The sequence below is a fragment of the Halichoeres trimaculatus genome, unplaced genomic scaffold (assembly GCF_033239565.1).
Source record: "Halichoeres trimaculatus isolate MK-OKI-2021-1 unplaced genomic scaffold, fHalTri1.1 fHalTri1_scaffold_17, whole genome shotgun sequence".
NCBI classification, from domain to species: domain Eukaryota; kingdom Metazoa; phylum Chordata; class Actinopteri; order Labriformes; family Labridae; genus Halichoeres; species Halichoeres trimaculatus.
In genome coordinates, this window is record NW_027437195.1 from 12,781,125 (window position 1) to 12,795,391 (window position 14,267).

A 14,267-nucleotide genomic window follows, 5' to 3' on the forward strand; every position below is an offset into this window, starting at 1 on the left:
CTTGGCCCGTAGGAGACATCAAACGCACTCCCCCTGCCCGCTTTCCTACTGTTTTCCCCTGGAGAGACAGAGACGGGTTAGAGAGTGGAGACTGGCCTCTGGTAGTGCAACTCTCTGTGGAGTCCATATTGATTACACCTGCCACTGGCGGCTAGCAGGAGCTGTGTACTCTGACAGCTGGCAGCACAGGGCAAGATGGATAACTGCTCCAGCTAGGCTTTGGCTGGCTGCATCATCACTTGGCTTTGTCGAGGGTGTTTGGAAGGCAAGATGTTTTTTTTTCCTCATGTTTTTTTGTCACTTGTAAAGTTCAGGTTGAGCTGTACGGACATGCTCTTATCTGAACCCTTCTTCAGGGAGTTAGGTGACTTAGTTTTTCTGTCATAAAAAAAGCCAGTAGTACACACACAGGATCAGTTGTGACATCTAAAACAGTTCCATTTATGCTCTACATCGGCCCACAGTCTGAGTAAATATTTAATCCTGATAGCCTGTAGGGCCATTTCCTCAAGTTCTCCCCGATAATAAACATCTTAAAGAAGTTCAGGTCAAGTATTCTGCTTACAACTTATTTTTTCTTTTTTAACTTTTTGGAAAGCAGGGCCCGTATGCATGTCCAGGCATTAAACAAACGGGACCATTAGACATAATGTTACGTTATGGAACGTCTGCAGCATTAGCCGCATGCACGATAGCAAATAATCGCCCAGATAACTAATGACATCATGAAAGTGACGCAGGGGCAGATTACATCATAAGCGAACCCCCTGGAAAACCCCATCAAACAAACTTAAACTGAAATGAAGGTTTTATTACAAAAATATACATGGATGAACTGCTGTTATCAGTGAGTCAATCAGGTAAACAAAGAGAAAGAGAAAGTTTGGTGATCTTGAACAGAGTACATGCATGTGGTCTTTCCAAGCACATAGTAGAAAACCTCTATAATAAAATCAGCAATATGAAAGATGCTTTGCGAAACAAGCACTGCAACAATGCCCCAGTACCTCAATGAATAACTCTTAAAGCAGTTTATGAACTCCAACATTTCACTGAACACGTCTTAGAAGGACTCAAACATATAAAAGCAAAGAGAATCAAACATGTAAACTGACAGAAGTGAGCTTCACCGGTTTGAGACTTCAACTGTCTTCCTTATCTCATCTGTCCACTGAAAAAATGTTATGTCACCTAAAACTAAATTTTCTGTATGGCTACACATCACCACCTTTCCAAATAATTTTCCACTGTCTTTAAATATTTTGTCTCAAACAGTAATGCATCGTCCAATGGCAACCTTTAAACAGACGAACAGGCGCTGTAATCCTGACGTTTGGGCTTGTAGTGATGGGGTCTACTACCATTAAATTTAAGCGCTCTGATGGCCCGTTAACCTGGTTCATGCATACCATTAATCAATTTTTTTTCGCTGTTTGTACAAATGTTTCGTTTTTCCCTCTAATGGCTTGTCATGCATACGGGCCCAGGACAGGTTGATGATGGGGATACAAATTCAAAGAAAGGAAAAGAAGAGTTACCGACAACAATGAGTGTGCTCCCCATATGCATCATGGTGTCACTTCACTCCACAGGAGGTGCCTGAAACACAACTCATTTTTACTTGAGTCAACTGCTGAAAGAGGGATGCACAGATGAAAAAAATATCTTTTGAGAGAATTTTGAGAAACAAATTGTAACCTTGTGTAAACTTTTATTGACTTTATGCCACCAGTGAGCAATGTTCCTGACTCTTGCTAGCACAATGTTAGCTTTTCAGACAAAATCTAAAATCTACAGCATTCAGTGAGCTCTGCCATGTGGAATCTGAACTTTTTTAATATGTTTACTATTGGAAATTCCAGGTTGAATGCAAAAGGGAGCAGTAAAATATTGATAGTGACACCAAACACTAGAGGATTATTTGGAAAAATAACCAGAGGGCAAACGTCAGATCAGGGCACATCCTCCTGATCACCTGTGGGTTGCAAGTCAGGCCAAAATCTTGTACAAAATCATCTAGTGTGAGGCTGTCCTAAGATCTTGCAAGAGACAGGGCTAAAGTTGCTGTTTATTTAGATTTTGGAGTATGAAAGCATAAATCTGTGTACGTGTTATCTTTAGCGTCTTTCACTGATGTCTGTTAATGGACACCTCGCCAGTAATTGTCTGTAAGTTAATCTACATGTGGTCACTGCAGGCTCGGCAACCGAAGTGGTCCTATCAGAGGTGGTCAGCTTCAAAGTGAGCACGTCAGATACTCGTGAAAATGTTTCTACTCTTATATCAGGCCCTGAGGACAGCTCACTAAACTCTGTTTGGAAGGAAAGAGAAGTGACTTGTGGGAAGAGTTGTGAGGAAAAGCCAGTGTGAATCCTTTTCCCCTGTTAGCTCGCAGTCCCTCCTGTAGGCTGCGGGGTATACGGTGTTTATTATGGAGATGAGCGGTTATAAACTCAATATTTTCCAAGGTGCAGCGAGAAGACTGTAAAGTAGACAAACGCCTCAACTCTCACACGGGAGAGCGAAGATTGAGCATGCTAAATGGGTGTAGAGGGATTCAGATGGCTTAGTCAGGATAAGGAACTGGGATCTAGTGGTATGTTTCTCTCATTTGTGTTTCTCTGCCTCTCTCCTTCTCTCTCTATCACTATCTGTTTTCACACCCCGAAGGCCTTATTTACAATCCTCTACTTTTCAGACTGCAGTCTGTCACAACAGCAGTGGGTAACGGAAATTGAAACGTAAGCCTCACCAAATCCCTGGTCATCTGATTTTTTTTTTTAGAAGACAAACTCATAAATTCACAATACGCTCTCAACTTCAGCAAGCATTTGGTACGCTGAGTTAACAGCCTCATAATTAAAAAGTGATTTGATGTATGACAGGATGCGGTGTCATTTTACAGAGTTGTCCCGCTGAAGTTTGGCAAACATTTGCTCTGCTTAATGATTCATAGTCCTCAGTATTATTCTTCTTTGTCTGTCTGTGCATTACAATTTCTGCCTCCCCCAGCTTTTATTCATCTGTCTTTGCTTGTGTTCTTCAAAGACCAGTGGGTCCCCAGACACCATTACAAGAATCCAGGATCAAGTTGCTCTACTTTTATTTATGTGTAGTGCTGTGTGTTTAGATATCATCTTGTGATCTGAGAGCTTAGCGTGTTTTGACCCAGCCATTATTTCTGTGGTAGGGACCGCAAACCCCCTCCCTAGACCTCCGTGTCCCACAAGAGATCTAATCAAAGAGTAAGAGCAGAGATAGAGAAAGAGTGAGTCAGTTTAAGTATTTTTGAGAGTCAGTCAGCCACTCGCCTGTCAAACAAGTAGCTCCTCAGCTGTCTGCTGATGCCTGATAAAGCAGGAGACATGCCTAAGCATTAATGGAACTGAAACAAAAATAAACCATTTCCAAGTATAAAAAGAGATGCACGTACAGCGCAGAACTTGGCAGCGCTGCCTTTGATTTATTCCTCCGGGGGAAGAAGGACGGTATTTGTGTGTTTGGAAGAAGGGAAGAGGAAAAAAAAAAACATGGCACACAAGGAACATTCCAAGTTCGCCACAGGAAATCAATTTATTTGAGAGGGCAGCCAGGCTAAAAATAGGGAAACCCCAAACAATAGAGATGGAATTAATTGTGGGAAGGCGCGAAGACTCCAGAGAGCCAAAGTTTGTTCTCCGTCTTGTTTTAGTGTGTGTGTTATGGAAATATTAGTCTGGTTTTAGTTGTCATGTTGTTTTGTTTTTGCTGCATTTCTGCATGTTTGCAGCTGTCAAAACTGCGCTGAATCTCAATCATTTCCTCTCCCAGATACAACGACTTACCACTTGTCAGCCCTGCTGCCAGCTGCCTTATTTGACAGGATGTGATGATTTATCACAAGTTCTCTGCAGTAAATAGACAATAACTGTTTTGTCACACTCCACTGAGTTCTAACTGGGTTTTTTCGGGAGTGTGTGAGGGAGTGCTGTAGGGGCCTTATGGGGGCTGATGTGCCGTATTTAATGAGATCTCACAGCAGTGTTTAAATATTTAACCGTTCCTGGTGAAGCCTCCCCAACAGCCGCCAGGCAAAACTGGTGAGGCTTCTTGCAATCTTCACAGACTGTACAGCACCTATCCCCCCGAAAACATTAGAAAATAAGCACATCCAGAATACACAGCCTGCTGCGCCTAATACCCGCACCTATCCTCTCAGCTGCTGTTTTCACCCCTGCAAATAACTATTCACACACCATGACAAAAGGCTGAGCATGATGATGAAAAGCTGCTGAATTATACATCTGCTTTTTGATGGGATATTTTCAAAACTTTCTTTTTATTTTCCTCCCAACAAACTAATTCCCCTGTCTTTGCCCCCCCACCCCCACCCCCCCACCCACCCCACCTTTTTTTTTTTTTCTGGCCTGCTGTATGTTTTTCAGCACCAATCAGTTCAGCTCCTAAAGCCTTCATGTTTTTACATCCCACCAGCCGTCATTCACAGAGAAGGGCGCTGGGGTGTCTGCCACCACCTGCTGTGTTCAGAGAGAAGGTGGTGCTGCTGTGTATGCAATGTGGTGTGTTTATGTGTGCAGCAATGAAAGTGTGTGTGGTGGTTTGTAGAGGAGATGCAGCTAGCCGGACAAAACCTTGGATTAAAAGAGCAGCTTCAAATGGCAAGAAAGCAGGGATGAATCATTTAAATAATATTTGAACAGTTATATACTTTCAAATCCCATTATCTTTATTCAAAAGTCCTTAAATCATTGCCTGAGAAGGATATTCTAAAAGTCCTGCAAGGAGGTTTTAACATATTCTGAAACAATCTATTTCTTCTCTGTTTCTGATGTTTCTTCATGAAGAGACAGATATGAAAATAGCAGCCACAATATTTACCTTGTTATACTTCATTTGAGTGCCTGTAATCAGGTTGAATAGTTGCTCTTTGGTTAAAAAAGCAAAAAGTTTTTGAAAACGCTTTAATATTTATGCTGGTGTATGAATGGCTCACTACTCTTTGAGGTAAAAATGTTAAACTTTGCACAAAGTTATTTACAGTTAGATTCCAAAGCACTCACAATGACTCCAGAGCTGAGTCTGGTGAACTTCTGTTGTTTTTGTTGTTGTATGAGGGGGATTTTTCTAGTATAATTTGTGGCTATTTTTAGTGATGGGTACCGAGTTAAGTACTTTTATAGGTACCAACTGAATTCTGTCAAAAGTACTGGGTACCGAGTTTCACATAACATCAAAAGGTACCATGTTTAGGTACCTAAATGCATCTTTGTGACTGTGAGGGAGTGGAAGAGTAGGCGATTTTCCATGCTGGACATGAACACAGCACTGCAAGGTTGTATATTGAAGAATAGATATGTTCAATTAAAAAAAAGGCCTACTACTTAACACATCAATATTCTTTACCACAAAAATTGGTACCGAAAATTGGTAACATTGAGTACCGGTACCAATTGCCAGATACTGCGCATCAGTACTGTATTGGTTCAAATGTGAAAGGTACCCTTCCCTGGTTATTTTTGCCTTTCGATGCCTAATCGATATGGCATGTAAGAGTCTTATCATGGTTCTACTATGACAATACCAAATACGGCCACTAGGTTGTGCTACCTTTCTGTTTTGGTTTGTTACACACACGTTACTACCCTCAAAGACTTTGCATTTGTTTTGCTACTTCTCATAAATGAAAAGTGACTATGGTGCGGACACCTGACGTTTTATGGTCCAAGTTTAGTTCAGTAGAAAGGAAAAGTTAAGGGGAAATTCTCACTCTATCCTCTTTATAGTTTATTGCTGACCTGCTATTTTGGATGTCATGAGCTCATCACTCCATCCTACAAAAAAATTGTCTTAAAAGAAGAAACAATAAAGGGAAAAAAAAATGTTTTCCGTGTGTAAGTTTCCCCCAACCTATACAAAATTTGGCTGGCGCTACATCTTTATAACAGGTGTTGCTTATGGGAATTGAAGTCTCTATCTCTGAGAAACACCAAAGGGATCAGAAGAGGGTCACCAGAATCAACATAACATGAAAACTTGCCGTTCCTTTAACCCAAAGTTTTTAGCGCAAATCATTTTGAAAGAAAAAAGAAGTATGTTATATTTTAGTGTTTGCAGTCACAGTTAAATCTATTCTTTCTAATCCAATTTAATAACATGCCTGCACACACCTATCCTGGCAGTTGTTCGGGGTGTTTCATTCAGGGTTTAGCACATGTCTAATAAAAACCTCAGATGGTATTCGAAGCTGCTTGGAGAATCCTCCATACTGTATTTGGGGGTGAGTGTTTGAATACACTGTACCTGCCAGCTGGAGGGATCTGAAGTGTCTTGAGCCCACAGATGACAACATCCACCGCATCCACCCCCATCCTCCCATCCTACACCCTCTCCTTCATTTTCAGTCGTCCCCCAGAACTCCTCTTCCCTCTTTTATCCCCCTTCCCCCATCGCACACATCCCATCCTGCCTGTCTATTAAATCCAGCTCTCCCAAAAAATCCCCCATCTTACACTGCACATCCAGGCAGTGCACACTTGCTGAAAAGGGAATCATTAGCTGCTGCTAACCTGCCTGTTCACTGTGTTTGAACGTTGTTTATGTGACCAGGGATGTATATAGACATTGCTGTTGGAGTCTTTAGACTTTGGCAGACACTTGCTTGCCAAATCATATGCATGACTCCTCTTGCCATGCCGCTTCATGTGGCTGCCAACTGAGGCCCACCGGGGTCTCTGCCAGGGGACCTAGACTACTATTCAAACCCCCAACCCGGCCGCTCTGCTAACACACCCACACACACTCATACATAAAAACACCTCATGCTTCCGCTAAGCCCCCCTCAACCTGTACCAGCCCTATGCCCTCCCATTCCCCCTCCCTGCACCCCTCAGTCTCCATACCACACTCATTATTAATGATCTGAGGGACAGCTTTCATTTGATCTATTACTTAGGATGGGACGGCGGCTGCTGTGCTGCTGCATCCCTGCTGGATCTTTAATTATTTCATGGAGGGCTTTCCTCCTTGCTGCTGCTCCTGCTCTGTTGTGCAGATGAAATATTGAAGTTGAGGAGTGTAGTGCAAAGTGGCCCCATACAGGGTGAGGTGTGTGTGTGTATGTGTGTGTGCTCCACTGCTCGTTTGTGTCTGTGCCGTGCAGGTCCACTGTATATTTGTGGATATATCCTGCCGTTCTCAGATAGATTCTACCTTTTCCGCTCAGACTCCTTCCTGCAGCTTTAGTGGTGAGGTTGTGGATTGGAAACAGGTTGTATTAGTTAAAAACTTTTTCCTCTAACCTCAGCTCTTAACACAGACCGTCTATGTGCGAACATGAGCTGTTGTTATTGTTAAGTCCTTTAAGGGTCTCTTGGCTATGTGACAAAAACAACTGCACAAGTGCTTAATGTTTTAATAAGTAAAAACACTCCTCCAAACTGTAAATAGAATTATTTGGGAGCATGTTTAATGTCCCATGATTATGGGCCATTAATGTCACATTACAGGCGTGTTATGGGGTAGTTATGGCAAGATATCACAGCTCTCTTTTCATTGCCAAGAATAACAAAGCATAACAACATCTGACGTGAAAATATGGCCCGCACCACAACTTTACATTCAGGTATGATGTATGGCGTAATGTATAATTGCTTTGCTCTCCTACTTCATAAATTTTGGCCTCTCCTGAGACACAGGCTACCGTGTTAATGGCAATCAAAATTCCACACTGCACTGTGCTACATTCATTTTGTGTCATCCGGGCAGCTGAGGGCTTATGAATTCAATAAAATGCTCGGAGATACTTACCTCATGTAGGAATCCATACTCCATAAACATAATGACACTTTATTTCAGTTTTATTTGATTACACATGATGCTATGATTTGCATCCACAGCACCTCTCCACTCAGTAAAACATTGGATTGCTGTAATTGGTAGTAGGAGTAATCCATGCGCTTATGTGGGGGAGCACTGGAATGACATTGATATACAGCGCTCCATTAATTGCCATATGAATAGGGTCTGCAGTGGTTGGCGCTCTGCTGATGCATCACAGTAAAAGAGATGGGTCACTCTGTCTTCTCCAGCCCGCAGCTTTGCCAAGCTCATAATTACTAAAACCTCCAATTAATCTTCCCATCACACAGGCCAAATACACACTTCCTCTATATATAAATGAATTACAGTATGTGCTCTTAGAAGATGTGCAGGCCTCTGTGTGTGAGTGTGTGTGTGTGTGTGTGTGTGTGTGTGTGTGTGTGTGTGTGTGTGTGTGTGTGTGTGTGTGTGTGTGTGTGTGTGTGTGTGAGAGAGTGTGTGTGTGTGTGTGTGTGTGTGTGTGTGTGTGTCTGTGTGTGTCTGTGTGTGTGTGTGTGTCTGTGTGTTTTAGCACAAGTAGGAAAGCATGTGTGCATTATGTGCGCAGACCTGCGAGTGCCTGTGCCCAGGAGAACATTAAGTACAAACACTGTATGTGCTCCCTTCAGCTTCACTCTAAGCTGCACAGGTTATCAATACAAGGGGCATCAGTTATGTCAACATCAGGACAACCAAAGTGATCCAGGCCCTGCAGAGGTTTTAAAAGGGGCTATCTTTTGTAAATGCTAAACAATACAAAAGCAAAAAAACTTTTTATATGTGCAAGGTAGAACAGAAGTGTAGATCATTAGTGTAACAAACTTTAGTGTTTATGCTTATGTAAGATATTTTCTGATCAAAGAGAGACTCCCAACAGATATACAATGCAAGTTTCTTTTATTTTGAAAATATCTTTTTTAAATATTTAACAGGTTTGTTTCTTTTTCTTCCTTTCCTAAAGCTTTTGTTGCTTTTGTCTATTTTTATAGGTTATATTGTTTTTCTGCTTGGGTGTGGATGAAGGGAAGCTTCTGCTTACACAAATGTGTCTCCATTTTCTCAATTTGTGCTAAAATAAACAATAAGTAGTGGTCTATAAGTGCAGCTTAGTGTGGTTGAATTGTAAAAAAAAAAAAAAAGTCCAATTTGGAGTTAAATTCACTCCTTCTTAATAACAATTCTGGATATGCATTTGTGTGTGTGTCTGTGTCTGTGTGTGTCCAAATTTACGCTTTCATATGTGAGTCTGCATGAATATGTATGTCTGATTTGTAGCACACAGTTTTGGCCCCCGGCCATTCAACCTTTACTCATTCTGAACAGCATCCTCTCACCACAGTCCAATCTGGACGAGTCCTCCAGCTGTCATATCCACGACACCTTACTGGCACCCAGAGGTTAAACAGAGGTACTGCATCCACTCGACACTTGGCCGACAGCAGGGGGAGATGGAGATGATTGTTTACAAGTGGCATTTGGCCCTAATTAAAAGCAGCACTTGTTGGAGCACTTGGTCTGCAGGAGGACTTGCATCTACAGTGACACAGGCTGGCCCGCTGATCCTCCGGTAAGCCTCCTCCACTCTGAAGAGACACACATACGCAACATTAGATCAACAACCGAGGGAAGTGTGCATATAAACATTACAAATGACACTTCCCCTGCACTGAATATCCCAATTTTCAGGACAAGTTTGGTTAATTTGGCTGCTCAGTGTTTTGGCAAACATTAAGGAGGATGATGAAATGAACAAAATGTGAACGAATTCATCATGAGGAACTACACAGATGGCTATTTCCTGAGACAAATGAAGAATCAGACTGACCATCTCTCACTCCCTCAGTAACACACAGTCGCCTCTCTCCATTCTCTTTCTCTCTGCTGGTCCAACATCTGGCCGTCCCGTGTGGAAAGGCCATTATGTCAGGACACAGGATGAATGAAAGTAGCCATCGACCTGTCTTCGCAGCGACTAACAGGGCAGCCAGTGTCTGCGAGTTTTGACCGGCTTAATGGAGCACAACAGCTCAGCAACTAATCACCTGTTCTTTCTCATCAGCCGCTTCCCCCCACGGGACAGTAATTGATTGTTAAGTGTTTGATGGATCAGACTAAGACTGAGCTGACCTGACTCAGAGGAATGAGCGGTGCAGTGTGAACCCCCATCTGTGGTGCTTTTATGATCTCACACTCAAAGGGAACTTTTTTTTCTTTACAGTCTGTACAACATTGGTCCACATGTTACACAGCTATGAGTGCCAAGTGTAGTTACGCACTTTGGTTGGTTTACAGTAGAATTGCGGCAAGTTAATACAATGAGCAAATAATACAAGCAAAGACAAGAATTTCAAGAGATTAAAAACCAAAAAAAAGTCTTGAATTGTTGGTTAGGAGCAAAAGAATCAGAAATTATTTTTCTTCTTTTTAAGGATATTGACTCTTGATTCTTTTTTTTTATTATTCCACTGGCTTTTTTTAACTGATTTTAAGTCTTAATTTTGTCTGAATAACTTCACCATAAATAACATAGGACGATTCCACTTTATTCATATATATTTCAAAGAAATAAACTATCTCTGAGTTAAAGTCAGTGAGGAAATCTGTGGATCTTACTTGAGTCTAAAAAGCTGGTTGTGATCCAACTCCTGCTCCTCTGCGGTTTCTCCTTGACCTCTGTCTCTCAGCCTCCTCTTCCTCTCCTCAGGGTCCAGAGTAAGTAAGACCACTAGGCTTGGCCTCAGCAGGTCAGTGGGCCACCTGTAAACCTCAGAACCATCTGATGGTAGGTTGCACACTGGACCACTCACCGCTGTAGCGATGGCATAAGCTGCTGTGCTGTGCCAGAATCTGGGAACAGATATTTGGAAATAGAATTGAAGGATCAAAATTGATAGATGATCAGGTACAGGAACAGGAAGGGGGTTTGTACATTGAAGTCAAGGTTTAAATCCCTGTGGAGTGGGTCTTTGTCCTTTTATTTATAAAACAGGTCAGAAAACAGGCAAACTTCACAGCACCTCAGCTGTCTTTACCTGTCAACAATGACAGGTGTCTTCATGCCCTCCTGGCCCATTTCCTCAGCTGTGATGTAGTTCCCCAGAGCGTAGAAGGCCCTGCGGATGAGGGGCGGCTCTCGATCAAAGCGGGTCCTCAAGGGGGACAGACACTTGGGAGGGGACCGCAGGAGAGCAGCCCCAAGAGTATCTCTCAGCGACTCAGTCAGCGTGGTCTTACCTGTGATGGGGGAAGAAAAGAGTGAGTTCAAAAACAAAGATCAAACTCAAAAACTCGACTGGAGACGAAAATATCCGAGCCAATCTTGTTTTTAATGCATCAAAGGGCTGAAGTGACTCTTAAACCTCCCTCCAACCCACACTGTTGAGTTTTCCTGAGGTTTTCAAAGAGTATTAGATCAGCAAGCTCCTCAATAAACCATTTCCACAGTGATGTAACTTTTCTGAGGTCATGACACATGATATTCCATTAGGCCAGGCTCACTGGCAGATAATGGCTCCAGCAGAGAACACTGGCCATCACTTTGGCCAGACATCTATACATCAAACTACTCCTGTATTTATTTAGGAGGTAATAGCATTAACCTGTGGCATCCAGGCCCTCTATGACAATCACAGGGAAGTCTGGTTTACTTCTGGCCTCCAGTCGGCTGGGCAGCAGCTCCAGAACAGATGTCGCCTCCGGGATGATGTCAGCGCTCTGCAGGACAGACACAGTTTGCTGCTGAGGAGAGGCAGGGAGGACTCACAGGTACACACTGTTATGAGCCACCTGGCACTGACATACAGGGGAAACTAGAGCTACTTTGGCACACACTACAATATCTTCCTCTACCACATAAAGGCGCCATTTTGCCACATCTTGTGAACAAGGCACTTGACCCTGTTCTCACTGCTATGGATGTCTCACTGTCTCACTTTCAAGAATCTTTATTATCGAACTAGCGCACAAAATTTCACCTTGAGGGCCCTGTTTTTAAGCCCAGTAAAAGTCTAAAAAACAATTCATAAAATCAAATAAAAGGAAGAACTCTAATGTGTAAGTAGAACTTAAAAGAAAGGCCTAGCTTGCATTCTTCACACAGTTTTAATGTTAGCATTTAATTACTTCTGAGCTAATGCTATCACATACTATTATCATAAATAACATTGATAACAAATAATAAGCAAGCTATGACTAGATGCTAATGCTTGCTGTATAAATAAAATTGCGTAAGAGGAAGTAAACCTCTGTGTTACTCTCACTGCTACAGAGAGGGTTTTAATCCAAGCTAGCTAACCTTGATAAAACCTAGCTATATGCTAAATACCAATGTCAGCTGTTTCAGGGTGAAGCTCAATGCTTAACAAAAGTTGTGTTTACCTCCTAAAATAGGTTCACCTCCAAATTATTACTAAATTTCAATTTCAGATAATTAGGTTATTCATCCCACTCTAAAGGAACATTTGGTGTATTTGTAACTGAGCTCTTTGTGGGGAAACTCTATTTTTAGATGTCGCTAATTTGGTTGTTAATATTGGTTATTCAAAAGTAAGACTCAAAAAATATCTCAAAACCCATGTGTTGGGGACTTTAAATCTCAGATGAGATTATTCTCACCTAGAATTTATACCGCTACCTAAGGTTTTGGAAATATGGATATCTGAAATTGAAAGTCCAAGTGGGTCCAACCTGAACTGCTTGTGTAGACATAAAGAATGTCATTGTAGATATCTGAAACGCTCATGCTAACTAAAAAGAATCGAGCTACAGGCATCTTTAATAAATTTTCTATGACATGGTGTTATAATATTTTACTGGTGGACTGGAGCCAGACTGTTACTAGCCTTAATGCAATTTCAGATACTTCCAAATTTAAAAAAAAATACAGGTGAAAAGTTTGTAAAAGTTTGATTTTGTGAAAGCTGCATATAATATAATGCCCTGATGTAGAGTGTTGGTCAAAAAAAGAAAGAAATGCTTGCTCTTACCAGTCAGTGGTTGTTCATGTCCCAGCAACATGCATTTGCTGACATTCTCAATGTACTGAGGCTATGTTTCTGATATGATTTCTCTTTATGGAAATATGGTGTTTGACATGTCCAAAAATAAATTATTAGTTCCAGAAACTGGACTTTTCCCCAAGAAGAGTACAGCAAATATAAATATCAAATGTTTATTCTTGACAGTAATGACTTTAAAATCTGTAGACTGAATCTTTTTCTCCTTTTTGAAATGACATATTGGATATTCCCAGCTATTTCTGCCAGTCAATCTTTTCCAGGAGACGTTTAACTACGATTGTCAAAAGTAGGAATACAGTTGACTTATTAAAAGACCTTCAGGGAAATCTAATTTTGTTTATATAATTTGTAGCCTTGGTCTCAGCCTAAGTTACGGGTTAGATAAGATAACAACCTGTTTGAGGACGTCACAGGCTTCCTCAAAGCTGTAGAAAACATCGGAATTAATGATGTTGAGAGTAGCAGGGTGATATTCTGGCGCCTCTGATGGCACTACACAATAATCCTTTGACATTTCCGTCGTTTGGCTGTCTGCATCTCCCCACAGGCGCTGAGTCCACAGCTGGCCGTCCTCACTTTTCAAGTAAGAACACACAAGCACCGGATCATGCTGAATTACATCTCGTAAAAGTCGTTCTGACAGGGATGAACCAGCTGATCTATCTTTCAGAAAGTAGCCTTTCAACAGAGAATCTTTGACATTCGGTAGGAATGAGGACATGGGAGACAGGTCGCACCCTTTAGGCAAGTCTCTCAACAATTTCTCTTTCAGCTCGGGGTAAAACCTGGCTTGTTTGATTCTGTCGCTGCTGCAGACGAAGAGAGAGTAGCATCGGTCGTTTCCCCGGACTTCTTCAAACACATGTGGCATGTCCTCTCCTCGGTGTCTCTCTTGAATTGAAAAGTAGAAAGGTGCTCCATTTAGCTCCACTGAAAACACACGGGAGGACCACTGAGGGAGAAGCTGAGACATGGCACGGCGAGCCATCTGAAGCAAATGTCCCGGTTTACTTTTCAAACAGCCGCTCTGTTTACAGTTTCACAGCCACAGCGTGGAAAACGAAAGTAACTCAAGTAACTGCACTGGGAAAGGAAAACGAAACTTAAGTATGTTTCGTTCTCCTTTCCACGATGATCCCGATGATCCCTTGGGGGAGTATGCGGTGGGATTACAGTTTACACATTTCAGGGAGTGTACTGAATTTAACTCAAAGTCATGTATAAGGAAAAGAGAGGCTGTGGGCGGAAAGATACCTGCTGGCTGAATCACACAAGGCGTTGCGACTTTGGCAAGTGCCTACTCAGTGAGTCGTCACATAATCATCAATAATCATTTATTTTTACTAAAACGACGGTTACATTAAAAAGATACTCACCATATGCTAAAAAAAA

General features: G+C 41.9%; 1 protein-coding gene across 1 annotated transcript; it reads right to left on the reverse strand.

Annotated features, from left to right (window-relative positions):
• Nucleotides 1-7,972: 7,972 nt before the first annotated feature.
• cmpk2 (cytidine monophosphate (UMP-CMP) kinase 2, mitochondrial) lies at nt 7,973-13,896 on the reverse strand. The gene is made up of 5 exons (XM_074692789.1): nt 13,270-13,896; nt 11,457-11,571; nt 10,890-11,091; nt 10,471-10,704; nt 7,973-9,440 (listed from the first exon to the last, which is right to left on the reverse strand). The coding sequence occupies exons 1-5, from the start codon at nt 13,861-13,863 to the stop codon at nt 9,320-9,322; spliced, it is 1,266 nt and encodes a 421-aa protein (XP_074548890.1). The 5' UTR covers nt 13,864-13,896; the 3' UTR covers nt 7,973-9,319.
• Nucleotides 13,897-14,267: the final 371 nt, after the last annotated feature.

Coding starts and splice junctions, on each gene's coding strand:
- cmpk2 (XM_074692789.1), bottom strand. CDS start 13,863: ATGGCTCGCCGTGCCATGTCTCAGCTTCTCCCTCAGTGGTCCTCCCGT. Junction 11,092..11,456: donor AGAGGGCCTGGATGCCACAG/GTTAATGCTATT, acceptor CCCCCATCACAG/GTAAGACCACGCTGACTGAG. Junction 10,705..10,889: donor ACACCTGTCATTGTTGACAG/GTAAAGACAGCT, acceptor ATCTGTTCCCAG/ATTCTGGCACAGCACAGCAG.